The sequence below is a fragment of the Pseudorca crassidens genome, chromosome 4 (assembly GCF_039906515.1).
Source record: "Pseudorca crassidens isolate mPseCra1 chromosome 4, mPseCra1.hap1, whole genome shotgun sequence".
Lineage (NCBI taxonomy): Eukaryota > Metazoa > Chordata > Mammalia > Artiodactyla > Delphinidae > Pseudorca > Pseudorca crassidens.
The window spans coordinates 136,787,915-136,808,815 of record NC_090299.1 but is presented as its reverse complement, the minus strand read 5'-3'; the positions used below and the strand labels follow the sequence as shown (position 1 = coordinate 136,808,815).

Here is a 20,901-nt window from a genome sequence, read left to right as displayed (position 1 = left end):
TACAGTTCACTAACAAATTAATTCTCATGTAAGCACATCATGAAATGCAAATGATAACTATAAACCAAATTAATTAGTAAAATATATCTGCCATGAAAATAACATGATAACTTCCATAATTAGAATGTGTAACTTTTTAATTATCTATGTTGGAAGAACAGAAAAAACTATATGCTTATAAAATTTATTAGTGTTGGTAGTAGTAATATAGTATCACAAAAAAGGTAATAAAGCATCATTCTAGTTCTATCTACACCAGTTCTTCAATGGTAAATTAAAGCTCTCAACTTTATGAATTTAATAGGCAAGGATGTTGCCAATATTAATCGAATATTTACTGTGGATATAGTTTAAGAGAAAAGAATTTACCTTGCAATCTAGAAAAATTCCCTTGATACAGGATGTTCGTTCTGTTCATCTGAGTGTCAAAAACTCAAATGTATTTCAAATTTTATGTGATGACACTTGCATTAGCTATCTATTGCTGCACAACAAATTATTCCTAAGCATGTGTCTTAAAACAATAATCATTTATTGTCTCTCACAGTTTCTGCAGTCAGCTCAGGGCTTGATGGGTCTGGAAAATCCATTTACAAGGTGGCTCACTCCCCTTGCTGGCAAGTTGGTGCTGGCTGTCAGTGGAAGGTCTCAGTTATTTTCCACTGGGTCTCTCTGCCTGACTGTTCTCACAACATAACACGATGGCTGGCTTCCCTCAGAGAGAGCAATCTGAGAGACCTCAGTAGAAGCCATGTGTCTTACTACCTAGGTTTGGAAATCACACATCACTTCCACTGACTTCCAGGACTCACACAATTCAGTCCTAAGTAAGTGTGAGAATGGCCCACCCAAGTGCTTAAATACCAAGAGGAAAGGATCATTGGAGGCCATCTTGGAGACTGGCTACCACATTACTTACAATTTGTTAGATTACTTTCAAGTACAAAGATTATTCAATTTTAAAAAATAAATTTTTGTATTCTGGAAGAAACTTCAAAGTTTTGTTTAAAATCTGAATCTACCCACTCAAATTTCCCATTGCTCCCCAATAGATAATCTGGTTTTCTATCCCTTAAACATGGCGTTTTTATTTCCTACTCTGTAGCTTTGTTCGTGTTGTTCCTCCCTCTTCTTTATTTAATAAAACTTTTATAGAACATGGATAATTTTTGTCTTTAAAGTTCAACTGAAGCTGTACTATCTGCATGAATCCTTATTTATTAGTTGCATCTACAGTGACTATCCTCTCCTTAGAATTTCTAAATATGCAATTCTTAAATCACAGAATTGAACATTTAATGAGTCCCTTTTCATTCAACTAACACAGATGATAACTGAATGCCTACTATGTTCTAGGACTGTGCTAGGTGATGGCATAAAATTAATTATTTATTTCCCTTACGAGTCCAAATAATTCACTTATATATCTTATATTTATGATACTGATATTTAATATATGTTTTGCAAGTATATTCTTCAAGTTGTTAAATGTGTTTTTACTTTTTTTTTAATGTCCCCAAGTAAATATTTTGTGTGCAGAAAAGGTTTTATAGAGATTAATTTAGTTTTGAAGTTAATATTCAGGTTTTTTTTAAATTCATGTAATAAAAAGTCTATTTCTCTCAAGTTTTTAAGTTCAATTTACAAATGTTATTATTCTACTTATTAATGTAGAAAGTTTAGCAATCACTTAGGGTCTCTTTAACATTTAATCCCATTTATATATTTGGTTAATTAAACTCCCTTAAGTATTTAAAACTCTATTTATAAATTGAAAATAGTTAACATATACCAGTTTGCCTGCATTTTAGGGTTTTGTAGAGATAATGTATGTAAAAGTACTTTGTAAAATCTCAATTAATAAGCAAATATGGCATTATTGTTAAATTATAAAGTCAGATGTGCCACTTTGTTGAAACGATTTTATAGAAAACAAAGCACATGGCTTTGCTTATAAGTACTTTTAATAAATGTTTTAACAGTTTTTAAAAATGGTAAAAATTTTTTAAAGTACTTCTCTTACCCTGAGTTAGATGGAGATAGGAGAAAGTCGAATCTGAATGAAATTAAAGTCCTAAGGAGGATTAAACACGGCTCCTTCTCATGACAGCCTATCTGAAACACCAAGAAGCATACAAAGCAAGCTTCAATCTAGACTTCAGAAGACAGGTCCTAGCCTCACAGTAAGGACCTGGTGGAGACCAGAGATCTTGAGGTACACTAACATAAGGATCAGCCTTCAGTCTAGTGGGGCAGATTTACAAATCAACTACTCAAATTAAATATGATGAATGCCTCTGACTACTAGATAATCCCAGGTAGAAACATCTTACAAAAGGCTACCTCAATGCAAGAGGACAAACCTGAGCAAAGGCAAGTCTTACATGAAAGGCTTCTGACCCTAAGAAAGTAAAGGTGAATGACAACCTGCAGTAAGAGAATAACAGAATGAGACTGGGAGGAAATCAATAATAGCTAAATTAAAACTTTAAAAAGTACACAGTATCTTCCCTATTCATAAGGGATTTGTTCCAGAGATGTGAGGGAAATGGGGAACTTGCAAATAGTGTATGATTAATGACAATAGAGATTTATTTGCTAAAACAAGATTGTTCTTGTCACAAAATGCTTCTGAAGGCTGTCGACATTTCTCTCCATGACTTTTCGTGGTATTTCTTAAGGTTTTCTCTTTTTTCACTTAGGATCTCTTTAATGACAGTAAAAGTTATTAAATATTATTTGAATGTACTTTTTTTATTGTTATCTGTGACAAAACAAGAAGTATTCATGAGACACTTCTGCAGCATAACAAGTACAATGGTGTCTCGAGGAAAAGCACCTATGCAGCTTGAGTTACAAAGTGAACTTTCTGTTTTTTTCTGCAGAATACCATTTTTACTTGAAAGGATGATTTACAAAAGAGAGTTATTTATTTATGTATTGAAATACAGTTGATTTACAACGTTATATTAGTTTCAGGTATACAGCAAAGTGATTCAGATATAAGCAGCTTTTATTTTTCCTTTCTAATTACTTTTTATCTATTTTTCTTGTTTTACTGAACTAGCTAGCATATTTAGTACAGTGTTTTATAAAAGTAGCATTGCTGGGCAAGATTGTTTCATTCTCATTGTCAAGCGAAAGCTAACATTTCTCCATTATGTATAATGATTGCTGTAGTTTTTGAAGGTACCCTATCAGATTAAGAAAATCCCCTATAGTCTTGTTTCCTAAATGTTTTTATCAAGAAGAAATGTTGAATTCTTAAAAGTGTGTTCCCTGCATGTGTTCAGATGATCCTGTATTTTTCATTTTTATTGATTTGCTTCTTTTCTCCTTTTGCTTGATTAGTATTGGCAGAGGTTTAGCAATCTTATTAATATACACACGAATTCTTTGCATTATATATTTCTTTTCTATTTCATTAACTTTGCTTTTATTATTATTTTCTCCCTTATACTTTATGTGGGTTTACTTTAGCCTTTTAAAAATTATTTTCTTTCTAATGTGTGCATTTAAGACTATAAAGTTTCTTCTAATTACTGGTTTAGCTGTATCATACATATGCTCTTATAAAATATTTTATTTCCCTTCATCTTCAAAATATTGTTCTAATTTCTATCATGATTCTTTTTTCTATATCCATAGGTTTTTTATAAATGAATATCTTCATTTCTAAGCATACAGAAATTTCACTGTTCTAATTATAATATTGGTTTATAGCATGATTACAATAAATTCAGAGAAAATACACATCCAGGTCTTTAGCTGTTTCAAAGGAAATGTTGGTGTAAGACATCTGGCACAATATGTGAACATTAAAGTTTTAATCAGGTACCAAAATAGGTAAAATTACAAAGGGGTGGGATAAATCATTGTATGCAGAATTTCAGATAAAATATCCAAAACCTGTCTGTGGACCCTTGAATCTCTTTACCCACTGTATAACATAAAAAGAATAAAAGTGTGGAGAGATATATAGATATTATTTGAGTAGAGGTCGTCTTTGCCAAATACCTCTTTTGAATCCCATTCCAACTTCCTTCACCCCTAAGGAGCCAGGCTCGTCTGTCCCCCTGCAATTCAAACCTACCTTACTATGTGGTCCCTACAGCTGAAAGGCATAGAGGCCTTGGATCTGATTTACCCCAGGGAAATCAAAAGAATGAAGGATTGCTGCCTAGCTGCTTTGGTGTAGGACCAGGAAGGTTATTACTGTGTTGAGAATAAGCCTACCTGAGCAAGGAGTGTTAGAGATAGGGATATAAGACTGTTTCCTGTGGACCAAATGAAGAGTGAGAATGAAAGAGTGGGCTGTTTTGAGTCCTGTTCCTTGGGACTGTGTGGAGAGTTGGACACTTTAGCATCAAGAAGCTCTGAGATAACACAGGATTACCGGTGCTTTGGAAGGAGTAACCACTGAACTCCCAGACTAGGATCCATCCTCATGAACCAAGTTGCTGCATGGGGAGACAGGTCCAAAAGCACACCTTTGTGGAACCCATGAAAATGCACCATTTGGTTATTGGTTTTAACCATCTTCCAGGCTCTGGGCACTACGTATGGTGCCAGGTCAAGTAATAAGTTTCATTCAACTGTCTCATTCCTCTCTTACCCTGCTTCCAATGTGGAGTGGTCAGAAAGGGGCTGGAGAGGGAATAGGGAACCAGAAAATAGAGAGCTTGTAAAGAAGCCACTTGTAGAATTCCATCTGACACAGGCATGAGCTACAGGAGAGAATTTTCAGTTATGATTTTTGTATCATATATTCTAATTTTATTTTATTTTATTTTTTTAACATCTTTATTGGAGTATAATTGCTTTACAATGGTATGTTAGTTTCAGCTTCACAACAAAATGAATCAGTTATATATATACATATGTTCCCATATCTCTTCCCGCTTGCGTCTCCCTCCCTCCCACCCTCCCTATCCCACCCCTCCAGGCGGTCACAAAGCACCGAGCTGATCTCCCTGTGCTATGCGGCTGCTTCCCACTACATATATTCTAATTTTAAATTGATAGCCTCTGCAAATTTTGTTGTCCACAGAACTGTCCATTTCTTAAGAGTAAGCAAAAAAGTCATGGAGCTTCAATATTTTTATTAAGGGCAGGAAGTTTATGTTCACCAAATAAATTGTAAAGAGGTGATGGGAAAGAAAAATAAAGTAACATTTTAATCGTGTGCTATGATTTGTTGTTTCTAAATTCTTTAAATTATTTTCTAAGTTTTATGCTTTCTCAAGACTGTGAAACAAGAGTACTAATCAGGGCTAAGTTAATTATTTATAGCATATTGTAATAAAAGCATTAATCTTTAAGAAAAATAAAAAAGAAAATGGTGACTGGAATGTCTTTAAAATTCTGAGATTGAGCTGGCAAGCCTAGTTAGTTGTAGAAAATTGTCCCAGAACCCTGTCCTTTCAAAAATCTATTGAACCACCATGCACATGGTGATAGCTTTGCAAATTGCACACGTAATGCTTAGATGAAATCCTACAGGTGAAGGGATTAACCCTATGCCCACATCTGCAAAGCAGCAAATGAGAGAGTCAGATTGGGTGGAAGTGCACATACTTTTGTAGGAATGAGAGCATCCCCAATTTAAAGGGGGCACTTATTACTCAGGTTTAACCGAGTGCTGCTGTGAGGAAATATGAAACCCAGAGTTGCCAAAAGAGCTGAAAATAAGATTTTCTCTTTCTTTCTCTGTCGCCGTTGTTGTTTTGTGAAACTTGCTGATTTTTAAATAGTAGCTTGTAGTCATAAAACATTGTGTGGCCAAACAACACACTTCTGCCAGTTAGATATCAGAGGTTTCTAGTTTGTAAAACTCTGGAAGAGAGGCTGTTGACTTCTTTCTAAAACTTATCTTATCCTGGTTTATTAAGAAATAGCAGGGTAATGACCAGTTTACAGATTTGTTTGTCATTTTCTAATACTGGAGGTTTTCCTGTATATATTGCCCAGATTCATAACTTCACCGCTTCTCCATTTCTCTTCATGCTCAAATGCTAATCATTTAATCCTCCCTACCTTCTCAAATTCCTCTGGCTCTTAACAGTTCTCTGGGAACCAGAAATACTTGTGTTTGGATTATCAAACACATCCTGACCCCACTTGAAACTTTGATAGGACTACTATAGCTGTTTCCCTAATCAATCCTTTATTCAAGGTGGCTAATTTTCTTGAGCAGCCTACACAGCAGAGGCTCCTGGTCTTTTGGTATTTATGAAAACAGAAGGGAGGCTAATAGCAGAATGGAAAGCAGTCCATAAGATCTTACAATGAGTAGGGAGTAAAGACTCTCCTTTATAAAGAGATGGTCAAAAAAAGCTGGAATTTAAGCCTATGTGACTAGGAAGATTTCAACGTTTCCACTAATATTTGTCTTGACCAAATCAAGTTTCCTATTATCCTAAACTAGTGTAAGTAAAAAAGAAAAGAAGAAATTAGGTTATACTGAATTAATACCAAAATTTTCCCTGAAGGCACTACACTCTAGCACTTTTCTGAAAGATAAACATCTCCAGACACCTCTGGTTATCTTGCAGGTATGGGACAGTGAAAAGAGCTCAGAGGACTAGTCACAAACTTGAGTCTAGTCTAGGATTTCTCAGAGGGTATTTCAATGTACAAGTGTATAAAAATTATCTGCAGTAACTGCTGGAAAAATAGTTTTCTGTGTTTTACTGAAAGGGAGTGGCCTGGAGATCACTGGGAAAAAATATTTTAATAGATATTTTAACACTGAGGGCTACTGCTTTGAGTCACTAAGTGCGAGTCCTTGGGCTTTCCTCCTCTGATAATGAGCACAGATAACACCAGCTTGGCCAATCCCCTGGCTAATGTCAAGGATTAAATGAGATATTTGATCAGTGAAAGTGCTTTGAAAAATTCAGCATTCAGCCAAAGCAATGGATGGAGGAATGAACTGGCAAGAGATTTAATGATAAGAAAGAAATCTACAAGGTATTGGATCTGTAAAAGTGGCTAGAGGGCCGATGGGGAAAGCTCCTCTCAAATCATTAGAGCATTTAGAATGTCTCCCCATCTATTTGTAGTGAGGTGGATGGACCTAGATTCTGTTACACAGACTGCAGTAAGTCAGAAAGAGAAAGACAAATACCGTATGCTAACACATATATATGGAATCTAAAAAAAAAAAAAAAAATTGGCTCTGAAGAACCTAGGGGCAGGACAGTAATAAAGACCCAGAAGTAGAGAATGGACTTGAGGACACAGGAGGGGGAAGGGTAAGCTGGGACGAAGTGAGAGAGTGGCATGGACATATATACACTACCAAATGTAAAATAGATAGCTAGTGGGAAGCAGCCGCATAGCACAGGGAGATCAGCTTGGTGCTTTGAGACCACCTAGAGAGCTGGGATAGGGAGGGTGGGAGGGAGAGCAAGAGGGAAGAGATATAGGAACATATGTATACGTATAGCTCATTCACTTTGTTATACAGCAGAAAATAACACACCATTGTAAAGCAATTATACTCCAATAAAGATGTTAAAAAAAAGAATGTCTCCCCATCTCTCTATCAGCCTTCCTCCACTTCTCATTCTTGACCTTTCTCCATCCCAGCCCCTTCAGAGAGCCTCTGCCTCTCTATCAGCCTCCATCACTTTCTCCATCTCTTTTAACCTCATTTTTCCTCTCAATCTTTTTCTGACGTCAGAAAATTTCCTTCTCTCTCTCTCAGTCCTTTTTTCTACCCCTCCCTCAGCCAAGCCAAATACAAATAATGCCATGTAGAAAAATGGAAAAAAGATCTTTCATTGGTACGTACTCTGAGAAATGTTGCTCACGGCAGAGAATTGGGTTTTTCACATGCAAAGAAGATCCGTTCTAACAGCCCTATCTGAAAATTCCCAAAGGAGGTAAACATTAGGGAACAGAATTGAACATCTTGCTCCAGAATGAACATATTTAGGAATCACAGAATGAAAATGAAGCAAGATAACTTGAGGCGAAATGTACATAAATTGCTCACTACAGGAAGATCGTACAATTGTAGATCCAGGAGAAAACGTCAATATCGATTAGTCAAACCACATCATGTTATAGATGGAGAACTGAAAGTCTTGAGAGGTTAAAAAAAAAAGTGCTTAGCTCAGTCACACAGCAAGCTTGCGGCTGCTGGTGACGAAAGCCAAAGGGTCTTGGCTCAGAGGACGGCGCGCCCCGCACAGGTGCACAGCGTTGGTCTGTGACACCAGCCAGAGCTCAATGAGAAAAGGAGGGAAGAGAACATCTTATATTCCAAATATGTGGAAGGAGCTACAGCAGGTTTTCTTTTATGTAATACGATCGTAAAATGGTATATGCGTTGTAGGACTTTTGTGTTTTTATTTGACAAAGGAAAAAGCTGTTCGTCCCATGTCAACTGCCCAGATGGCATTTTGATTATTTATTGATCAGTGACAATTTAAAAATCTGGGAATAATTGAATTATTGGATACCTTTACTTCTGAACAGGATTAGATAGGATAAAGTTATTTATTTGACCTTCTGAACCAAGACTTCAGAAACAGAGAGGTGACTTCTGTAATCAGCGTGTCTTGAATTTCCATAATTTTACATTTTGTTCTAGTGGCGGTAAGGATTATTCTGAGCTAAATGATTCAGGATTACCTGATGAATGGTGCCTAGAATAAAAGGATACCAATTTTTTTCTTGTGAGCAAGACACAGGAATGATTCAATACTTGCCTTCAGATAATCACACCATTCTGGTGTGATTTGGACAGTTGATGTAAACGAAAGGCAGGCATTTTCTGTTATTCATACAAATATAAGACAGTAGGTCAACTTCATAAAGGAAATCAAATAAGTTCAGCCAATGAAGAGAGTATCCTAAAATGACACTCACAGCTTCTCCACAACCCAGGCCAAGGATAAAAATAACTATTGTGGGCTTCCCTGGTGGCACAGTGGTCGAGAGTCCGCCTGCCGATGCAGGGGACACGGGTTCGTGCCCCGGTCCGGGAAGATCCCACGTGCCGCGGAGCGGCTGGGCCCATAAGCCATGGCCGCTGAGCCTGCGCATCCGGAGCCTGTGCTCCGCAGCGGGAGAGGCCACAACAGTGAAAGGCCCATGTACTGCTAGCTAAATAAATAAATAAATAAATAAATTATATATATATATATATATGGTCCTCAAGTCACTGAAAACAAAGCCAGGAATGCCTTGGGTATTTTCAACTCTGCTGACTTTTGAAGAAATACAGTTCTCCAAATTAAAGCAAGAGCCAGTTGGTAAGCATCACCTATGTGTTCAAAGATAGGTCATGGGGAAAACAATGATCAATTAGACATTGTCCTTGCTTCCAAGAGATTTATGTTTAGTTAGGTTGTAATGGACTCTAATAAGGGTTTTTTAAATGATTGACAACATTGTCATTTTTCTTCTACTTTGCAAATCTATAGAGTTTTAAACATTAATTGATATAAAATTTGCACCCAACAAATGAGGCCTTCAGAAAATGAAAAAGAAAAAAAAAAGTTTATAGATTCACATAATTTAAATATCTTAATCCCAATAATGCAATTACCATTAATAAACCTTTAAATTAGTTAATTACGTGCATTTAAAAAGGTGATTCTCACTTTTTAAAATTGGATTTGCAGGGGAGAGATAACTGGGGGATGTCTCACTGTTGGACAGAGGAGTTGTCAGAATAGCCTTGAGCTGACAAATGCAGGAGTGGCCTCTCTTCCCTAGGGAAAGTGTGTGAGAGTTCAGCATTTATGTCCTCATACTTGCTGAATGCCCTAGGAGGACAATTTCACAGTTCATACCACACATACACACACACACACACACACACAAATCGTTCCTTTTCCCACTTCAGTTAAAAATAAGTTTGGGGGGAAGGGGAAGCTGGGATGAAGTGAGAGAGTGGCATGGACATATATACACTATCAAACGTGAAATAGATAGCTAGTGGGAAGCTGCTGCGTAACACAAGGAGATCAACTCGATGCTTTGTGAAGACCTAGGGGGGTGGGATAGGGAGGGTGGGAGGGAGGCTCAAGAGGGAGGGGATATGGGGATATATATATATACATACAGCTGATTCACTTTTTTGTACAGCAGAAACTAACACAACATTGTAAAGCATTTATACTCCAATAAAGATGTGGGGAAAAAAAATAAGTTCAATGTGTGATACAAATGATATTCTGTGTTTTGTGTGTGTGTTTTTTTTAACTTGGGCATAATTTCAACACATAGCAATTTGAGTGTGTAGCAGCCATAAAAAAATATGTAAAGGTACATGGCTAAAAGAGCAATGATGGATTGGCAGTTAAAGGCCCAGACAGTAAAGAAAAATTCTCAAATTATGAAGTACATTCCTCTTCATCTGTTGATTCCGTGAGTTAAATGTTAGGTTGCATATTAATAACTAAATTTTAATAGTGATTTATGACTTACAGAGCATCTAAAATAGGTTTTCCAATTATTTAATACCAATATTGTGTCAACAATTATCATTTTTCTCATTTTTAGATAAAGAAACTGAGGGTAACAAGCATTTAGTGTCTTGGCTGGCTTCAGCATACTAAGAAGCTGGATCCACAGTTGGTTGGTTCTCACATTAAGAACAAAGTTCCTTCCACTAACCTATCCCACCTCTAAGAGTAAGCAATGCTCAATACTTTAAGATAAGAAATAATATTTGAGGATGTTGACTATTCTCAGACTAAAAAGTTAGAATTTTCGTTAAACACAAGTACAATTTTGCTTATTAATTTGAGTGAGTAGTTTATACGGTGAGTTAAATAACTTACAAATCTGAAAAGCATCTTAGATAATATACCAGTCTGTATATGTCAAATTGTGCCTGTATATATTATGATTAAGAACATAACTGGCAATCGTATTTCATTCCTACTTCAATTCTATTGTGAAAAATTATGTGCTGGTTTTTCTCTTTGTGAGAATGAACATTGTAATTATTTAAATATTTGCTGATTCCAGATTGGAATCAACTTGGCAATAAAGTAGTTTGTCTAAGGAATTGGATATTATAATCTGTAGGATTCTGAGTTCCCAAACTCAGCAAAACATAGAGTCATTGTATACTGGACACTATTCTCAGTGTTTTTGTGTATTACCTCACACGATCCTCCCAATATCCCTATGAGGTGAGACTGTACTTATCCCTATTTTATAGCTGAGAAAGCTGAAGGTTAAGTAACTTGCCCGAGTTCACATAGATAGTAAGTGGCAGAGCTGGAATTTGAACCCAGACAGTCTGGCTCCAGAAGAATTATAGATGTGACACTAAGTAATTATTTCACTAATAGTTATTTCCTCTTTGCTTCTTTCCTTCTCTTCTAAGTCCCATATTAGCTGCACTGACATTTGTATCAGAGCCAAGAACATTATTTTTTTCCAACCAACATAACAGTGAGTAGGTAGGGAAATGCCTACAACTCCTTTAACCCATCCCCTAATAATTAATTGAATCCAGGATATTAAGTGGCTAATTAGCACTAAGTAGAAATTCATTTATAGCACTGTGGTCTTAGTTTGCAGTTTAGAGGTGCTGAAGGGGCTATGAGAGGCAGCAGTGCTTCCAAACGACTCAAGTGGAACGTCTCTACCCTTATTCTTTTGATCAGAAAAACTCAACTTATTGCAGTTGTACTGCATTGGAAGATAGCAAGCTAGAAGGGAAGATTTTGAAGAATAATATTCTCTGATTTGATTTTAAGCACTATCACTCTAGGATAACTTTACACTATCTCCAAGCCTTGGTATCCTAATCAGTAAAATGGGAATGACAAAGCTGGCCTTGAAATGTTGTGATGGAAGTAATGTGTGTAAAGTGCCAGGTACAACAAATGGTAGATGTCAGTAGATGTTGTAACAATACATATCTTGGTTAACTTGGACCAGACCTAGTTGTGATCTCCATTTTTCTTTTTTTCTTTTTTTTTGGCCGCATCTTGCAGCTTGCAGGATCTTAGTTCCCCAGCCGGGGATAGAACACACACTCCCTGCAGTGGAAGTGCAGTGGAAGTCTTAACCACTGGACCACCAGGGAAGTCTCCATTCTCTGTTTTTTGACACAACTAATTTAGGTTTAGGCCAGAATATGACTGATTAAACAGAATAAAAATCAGTTTACATTTCAGATGAGCAGCACACTAAGAATAGAATCAATGACATTGACATTTTTGACTACCAACCTCACAATATAGTTCCTTATTGACTCTATACAGACAAATGATTGCCTTAGGAAAGGACCTGCTTAGAATATTGTTTAACTTATTCAACAAAAGCTTTATCGAATTTTTTCTTGAAATGAAGAGGAAGAAAGGTAGTGAATATCAATTAGAATATCAGAGAAACTCTGGTATAATGTATATATTATCATCCAAACCAAAATGTTCCCATCAGAAAATAATCAATCCTGAATTTCTCCAAAAAGCAGAGCCTGAGACAAGGGTTTGTATGCAGTTTGTAAAGGAAAGTGATGTCAAGAAAAGGAGTAGAGAACTAAAATAGTGAAAATGGAGCAGCAATAGAAGAGGAAAGCGTTTATTCACTGGCCCCTTTCTTCTTTTGGGCAAAGCCTGTCTCATAGAGTGCTAAGGCTCCTGCACTTCTAGCTCAGATACACAACAGTGCCAGGTGGGTTTCTGTAGGTGAAGCATGCCTTAGTATGAGAACAACAGGAGACAGGAAAGCAAGAGATACTCATTCACGTGAGACAAGATACTGTCAAGCTACACCTGAGAGGTTGCCATAGCAATGGTTAGATTAAAGGCATCCAGAGAGGATGTAGGTGGCTGCTCCTATATAGAGACTAGTTATGATTACCTCTACTGATATGTCATTCTACAAGACACAAAACCTCTATTCAAGTTTAGAAAACTATTTTTTTTATGGTTGCCAAACTTTGGGAATCATATAGTGGCCCTTCTAGATGTGATCGACACCACTAATCTTTCCCATGCTACTGTTGATATTGTGTGCAACAGTAGAAAAGGAAAAAGGATCTTACTTGTTAACTAAAAGAACTTCTTTTAACACTCAACAGGCATTATTAGCCTAACCTGACAGAGCTATAATGACCCACAGGAATTCACTAACAGGAATGGAGACATTTACTACATGGGAATGGAATGGAATGTCGTTTAGAGTCAATTCCTGCTTTGACATTCAAGGTTTAGAAAAACACATCTCAGATTGTTCTCAGAGGTAAAGAGGAAGTTGGAAAGTGATGACTAAGAAAAAAAGAATATAAGGAACTTGGACTAGATAATTATTTACAAGTTAAAATATTTACCTGAAGCTTGAAATATAATGTCATCAATGAAAAGGAAAGGATGGGCAACTATCCAGTAAATTAGAAGCTTTTTGAAACGTTCAGACGTTCATCTTTTTTTCTCAACATCTGAATAATTACAATCAGCAAGATAAAATTGCCAATTTGCCAGTGACAACTGTTATGAGTCTCTTAAAAATAAGAATTCTAGAATGATCACTTCTACTTTTAAAGATCATTGAAGAAAAAAAGAGTAGTAAGGAAAGTATGCCAAATAAAAGGCTTGGAAACTTTTCCCATTGAATTTGTTTCCACACTCATTCACTCTTTCTATAATAGATCACCCACTTCAGGTAAGATCTATTGATAGTGACTAAGCTAAGAGGAAGTAACAAGTAAGATAATCTGCTCTGAAGCAACACATATGTTACTTAAAATAACACATGAGTTAATGATGTACGATATTTATTTAATTTTTTTCCAACTTCTCTTATGTGAACTTTGCTTTTAGAAAAAAAGGCATTTTGTATTTTTGAGAAATTGGTTGGTAATAAGGTTTCTCCTTGAATATTTATAGCCATAGAAGATATTACATAAAGTATTTGATACCCAAAAAAGGAGAAGTAGAATCAATTTTATTTAGATATTCTTCCTCCCAATGATTATAGTCAGAGTAGTTTATTCGTCCAGGTTTGCTGTAAATTACTGTCACCTGGTACTAGGTTGTCCACCTACCCCTAACATCTTCTCCTCTGCTGGAGTTTGGGAATTGACTTACTTTGATAAGAAGCCCCTTTCCATGTATTTGGCTCGCGCTTTCATAGCCAGGGATCAAAATACTCCACTTGTTTTCATGTTATGTTCTGTGATTCATACCTGTCCACAACTCTTTCACAAGGATAAGGTAGTAAACAAAAAGTGATTATCAGAGGAAGAAATTAAAAATGGATAGGCAACTATATCATTCATTTATGCATTCATTCAGCTTATTATATCCTTATTATGTGTTTAGAACTGTTACTATCCAGACTATAATAAATATGACCCTTACTTTCATGGTGCTTATAGTCTGGTACAGGGGATAAGATATGCACACAAATAACTAAGATAAAGTTGGAAAATAAGGGCCATAAGAGAGTTACAAATATGGGCGTCCAGCAGAGAAATAAATTGCCTCGCTATGTTACTAATCTTCCAGTGAGTAGGACAGGACTAAAATCTCTTGGCAGACAAGTGTAAAGAACACTCATCCCCCACCATCACCTCCAGGGGCATTCCACCTACCAACCAGACGATTTTAACCTACCATTGGACATCTCTATTTGAATATCTTATTAAGACTTCGAACTCACCATGTCCAAAATCAAGTTCATCACTTTCTCCCGAAACCATCTCCTCCTATCTTTCCATACGTCTGGTCCCAATCCATTTCCCTACTTCTGTTATTCAAATAACACGCTACACCTCAGTCACTATCTCTCTCATAGCCAGTCAATAATACGGCATCACAAACTTCCTACTTCTTTAAAGCTCTTCCCTAGACCCTTCTTTTCATTTTATTGACAGACTTTCAGACTTGGAATAACACTTGAACCATTTTCTTTAGCTTTTCTCTCTCCTGACTGCAATAGTCTAATGTATACCCTGTTGACAGATTAATCTTCTCAGTTTATGGTCCCAATCAGATAATTCCCATGCTCAAACACATTTAGAGAATCCAATGTAATTAACTACCTGAGTCAATATTACTCATCCTGGTATTCAACATATCCTGAGGCTATATTTCCAACACTTAAACTCTGTCCAATCTGTGACCTCCTTACATTTCTAGACTGGAACATACTGATGTTTTAAAGTTCCTATTCAAGAAATTCCATCCATCCAACCTGTTTCTCAAGTTTCAAAGTTTATCATAATTTCCACTTTTATATGAAGGCTTTTCTGATGTTCCTACACCCAAAACTAAGCTAGTTGTGAATTCTCCACAGCATTCTTTATTTACCACTTAAGACTTACGATAGAATCAAACTTGTAATTATTTGGCGCTCCTCTCTCCCCACCACTTCTAGGACAAGGGCTGAGTCACAGTGATCGCTATAAACCTACAGCGTCTAGCATAGTGTTTGTCTTAGAGGGTGTTCAATCCATTTTTTTTTTTCCATGACACTGAATGTTCAATCCCTAACAAATGAATTTCAACAAGCAATTAAATTCTTCTTCAGACACCAATAAAGTGACGTGTGTTCCTGCTTGCAGATGGCTAAAACATTTTAATCTTTCCTAAATTAATGTAAAGTTCAAAAAGCAAATGGCACTTGAAAAGTAAATTGCTTCCAGGGCCTCCTTTTTCTTGGAATCCTTCTTCATTTAACTTTTCTCAGTCCTGACAGTCTAAAGCTCATCAGTCTAGACTTAAAAGCCAAAGGAGCTTAAAAGCCACGCAAGGGTCTGTTCAGTTTTAAATACAATTTAGAAAACCTTGGGAAAGAATGACAGTTCCTTTTCAAGAACCTCCCATACATATTTCAATAGAACAGCTTTCCAAATTGGAAACTGTAAAATATTGTACTGCTCACCAAGTAATAAAGTCACTCACTGCCATGCAGAAAGATTTCCTTGGTTTTCACGAAGAGCACAAAAAACTATATTGTATTTATTTAAATCTGAAACTGACAAAAAAGACAGAAAGAAAAAGAAAAGTAGTCAATTTCTCTAAAAGATCATTATTTAGGAATAAATTACTATGCAAAAAAGCATGGATCTTCTTGACAACTTGTGAATTTAAGGCAGATGAAATGCCTCCTTCTGTACTCCTATAATCAACTCTGCTGATGAAATATGTTAAGCATTCTAAGCTTGGGGAACATATAAAGCTTTGAAATCAATGTGTTTCCGGTACAGGGGGTTAGGAAAAGAACTTAATAAATCAGCTTAGGAAATGCTTCATTTCCTGAACCGTATCTGGGAAGGAAAACATAAAACAGGCAGAACCAGGTGCAAAAAAAATCATACACGTGGATGGGAAAATCTCTTCCAGTTCCTTGTAGGCCTCACTCCGATGGTCAATTTATGCTCCTGAACCAGCACTTCTTTTTCTAGGATAAATGGGGTAGATTTTACAGACACTTGCCTTAAAATTAACAAAGGCTCCCTGGCAGAGGTTGAAAGAGATAGTCGTTATGTAACCGCTGTCTCTGCTCAAATAAGAAATTATCTTACTATTGACATATATACACTAATATGTATAAAATGGGTAACTAATAAGAACCTGCTGTATAAAAATATAAACAAAATTAAATTAAAAAAAGAAATTATCTTACTTTGGTTAATAGTTCATTAGAAAGAAGACACTATTAATAGAGAGGTTGGGCTCATTACCAATGAGCTAAAGGACGCTGGTTTTATTCCTACAATGATCATAATAGAAAAATCTTCCAGGTCATCTCTGGGTTATCCTTCACCTTTCCAGCTTCCTTACGGTCAGGTTTTGTAGGCTACTTCTATTGATTCTATTCCACTTTGCTTTCTGAGGTACATGTAATCCATTCCTATCTATCTCTCCCATGCAAACTGAAGAGTTACTTATAAGCTAGTGCATTGATTTCTGTGTCATCTCATAAATATTCTTTATTAAAAAAAAATCAGAACTTTGTAACTCATCTAAGTGAAATTTTCTGGTCTTATACCCACTTCAGCTTAACCCTGGAAAGTCCCAGATGGATTGTAATCAATCGTATGTGATTTTGCAGTGTTTGGGCATTTGTACTAAATTTATATAACATATTTTGAGAAATTAATGATAAATATTGTTCAAGAAGGAGTGTGTTTATTTTTTCCTACCTAATCACTGCAAATGGAATTTTGTAAGCAGTGAAGTTTGAAAAGAGCACATGCACAATAAAATTAGAATTGAGGTTTTTCCAGGGCTCCTCAGAGCCAGAATCAATGTGTCCCAACCGTGTTATGATAGTTTGTACTTTAGTTTTCGCACCTATTAAATCTGTCTTATGTTAGATTTACATGCTTATTTCTCCCAATAGTGCATTTGCCACTGTGGGCAAGGACAATGTCTTAACTCATTTTTGTATTCCTTGCACTGCTGAATACATGGTGAGAGCCTAATAAATATTGATTAAATCTAATTGCTTACAGTAAATCCCTCCGGAAGGGTTAAAAGTCAAATGTAATAATTTCTTGCAACTGGTCATTAATATAGTCAGGGCTTATGTAGGTGCATATATATCCTTTATCTAAGTTTCAGAACCTGCAGTCAATGGGTAGGGTTTTTATGTCTATAAATTCCCTGAAATGTTATGCAAAATATTGTACGTATGTGTGTAGATCTGTGTTAATTTCTAGAGCAAGCATCCATAAACTTTAATCAAGTGACTCTCCTCCATTCTCACCCTCACCCTCAAGATATTAAGATTCACTTGCCCAGGCAGTTTTATCCAACCTCTCAATTTATCAGAGCCAAAAGATAGTTGGGACAAATATAGGCCAGCGTCTGCAGAGCAATGTTTCTGATTACAGCCTTTCACCGGTACATGACAATCTTGTTATTTCTAGACTTACGTCTGAAAAGAGCACATTTTTGAGAAATAGTCCATTTTTAGCCAGCATTTGATCCCCAGATTGTTACTCTCTGAAAAGGCTATTGTATATTCCCGGTACCTTTACGATGCCATGGAACACACTTCAAGGCCGCTGCAGCAGCAAACACTTTCCTTCCGTGAAAACAAACATCCTCTCTGCGGAGCCTTCTCCACGCATCCCCCCGTCCACGCACACACACTCAACTCAGCAAACGCACTGCTGCGTCTACTTCTCAGGGGAGGCTCCCTGAAGGTAAACTGAGGCTCAGAGCCGCCCACTAGTGATTTCTGATCCACACCGTCAGAACAATAAGGGAAAAGGGTACCTGCGTCGTCCAAACCGCTACAAAGACTGGACAGAAGAAGACAAAGTATGGTCCCTTGAAGCAGTTTCATGGTGCCTGTGGCTCGTCACAGTGGCTCTTCTCTCCAGAGTCAGGCAGGGACAACTCCCTCCCAGCCTGGCAGGGCCTTCTCAGCAAATGGAAAAGGTGTGCTGGACTTGAACAGCCACTGCCCATGCCTACTTATTTCGGGGGCTCTGATAAAGAACAGGAGGAAATGCACACACTCCCTTTGGGAGTTCAGCAGAGAGGAGATTTATTGTTTCAGTCCCTTACAGGAACTTTTTTTTTTCTCTTCCTTTGGCAGCCACTTGTGTTTTTGTTACTACATTATTTTGTTCTTCTTCAACAAAAAGGTCAGGACGGGTTTTGAACAGAAAGAGATCTTTCTTGAGAATGGATCTTACAGGCTTTCTAACTTTTGTTTTGAAAGCATGTTTTGGAGTGTTTATAAAGGGGCCTTATTAAACAACGACTTGGTTTGGATAAAGAGGCTTTAATTGCCTGAGGGTTAAATTTGAGAGCAGAATCCACAAAGAATCAACTTTTCTTCTCTCTTTCCAACTTGAAAGCCAGATCAGTAAAGACCACCTTCTGGAGATAAGTGCAAAACTTTATTAAGTAGATCATGCTCTGACTTGAGTAAGTGAAAAGACTTCTTATCTGATGGCCAGGGAGGTTTTTCAGGATATTTCTAATAGAATTAAGTAAAGACCCGTGAGTGCTCACGGCTCATTCCTGGTCTTATTGTTGGAATTCGTTGAAGGAAAAGGAAAAAATACTTATAATACCCTGTGGATACTCTTCTCTAGGAAATGTGATGGGAATGGCACTGGGATGGAATGCCCTTGTAACAAGTCAATGAAGTAGGGAGAGATGGAGTCTTGGACCAGAATGTCAATCAGGCAAGATACTCTGTGTATTAAGGATCTCTTTGATGTTAATAGCAATTGATTAAAACATGGTGCTAACGCAGGCTCAGCCCTGACTAAAATCCCTGTGTGTGTGCGCCAAGTAATTCTACACTTCTCCCCAGCCACAGGCTACACGTCTAAACTCAGCCAATCGTCCTTTATATACCTTTAGGCATGAAGCCCCTGGACAAAAGAGTGTCAGTGGGTCAATATTAATTCATCTGTTCCGCCAAGAAAACTATTCCAAAAGTACACCTTTATCTGTTTATAAGGAGGACATACATTTCACTGCTGCGCGGTGCAGGGAAGGACTTATTCCGAGAGTGGATAGAGCAAGTTGATTGATCAAAACACCCCAAAAACTAGGTTGTTTTATCCTAAGTTATACCAAGTCTCAGAAGAGCCTCTAAGTGTCTATTTTGTGTATAAAACCTAATTTTACCCTTTCTTCTAAGTAATTTTCTAAAACAGACTGTCTTTGGAGCTGTTACTTTATTTGTCATATCCTGGAGAGTATAAAGATAGCAATGTATGTGAATAGATGTCACATGCACTTTCCAGAAATAAATTGGGGTGTGGCCATGAACTCACAGTGGAGCCACTCACATTACCTCACTTCCTGCTCCTTCCTCTGCTTTAACTAGGGAGTTTTCAGCACACATGGTCAGTCCTGATGTTGGTCACAATCATTGTTGCAGGAATTCAATAGCATTTTGATTTCTTTGATTCTGATGCCTGACTGCTAGGCATTTCCGTGAAAAACATTAGATGCCTATTCCAAGAATGCTTGATAATAGAATATTATGTCTATTTAAAAGATAAGACCTGTAGATGAAGAAAATAAAAACAAAATCTGAGAAATGCATTTTTAAATGGTTAGGCAAAAAAAAAAAAAAAGGAAAAATAGGAGTAATACAGTAGGTCAGCTTTATCTTAATAGATCAGGGGTATCTTTAAGGTAAAAGAATTCATTGAAACAGTGGCGACTGCAAGAAGAGACAGATCAATGGTATAAAATAGAAAGTACAGACACAGAAATATATATAGCTATCTACATATATACATAGGTATATTTGCCCATATGTGTGTGTGGCGAGCTTAGATATAGATGAATTTAATATACAGCAAATGTGATGAGTAGAATGTATTATTTAATAGGTGATTTTTGACAGGTTTTTAACCATCTTAAAAAAAATTAAAGTTAGGTATCTACTTCAAATACCAAAATAAATTTCTTATATGTTAAAGATTTAAACATAAAAAACAAAATTATAACATTCTAAAAGATAACATGGGTGACTATTTGCATATAACTGGGGTAGAGAGGACATTTTATGCATAACTCCAAAAGCAGAATACATAAAAGAAAGACTTGATCTTTTTTCTTACATAGGAATTAAAAGATTTTTGGCTCAACACACAAGATGAAAAGGCAAATGTAAAAGTTCATGAAAAAATAATACATAATACAGATTTGATATCCTTCATATGAAAAGACCTTTTGCTAATCAATAATAAAACAATGACTTTGCACCTGAAAATAACAACATCATAGAAGAAACAGAAGGCCAACAAAATGGAAAAGTATATTTATCTCAGTAGAAATTAAACACATGGATATTCAAGAACTGAGATAACAGATTTTTTTTTTTGCCTTTCCAATATAATTAGGTATATTTTCTGACAATACCCAGTTTTAATTAATGTTCAAGGAAAGTTACTGTCTTATTCTTGGGGTATGACCTTTCAGGGGGATG

At 36.5% G+C, this 20,901-nt stretch overlaps 1 protein-coding gene across 3 annotated transcripts in view; it reads right to left on the bottom strand.

Moving 5' to 3' along the window:
- Positions 1-18,422, bottom strand: part of EMCN (endomucin) — a 92,467-nt gene extending 74,045 nt beyond the window's left edge. For 2 of the 3 annotated variants that reach the window (XR_010943174.1, XM_067736870.1), the window contains exon 1: positions 18,213-18,422. Coding sequence is in view for 2 of the 3 variants with exons in the window: in XM_067736870.1 (XP_067592971.1) it covers positions 18,213-18,282 (70 nt within the window). In the remaining variant the exon portion in view is untranslated. The remainder of the gene's footprint in view (positions 1-18,212) is intronic. The other variant, XM_067736869.1, reaches the window with a different exon arrangement.
- Positions 18,423-20,901: the final 2,479 nt, after the last annotated feature.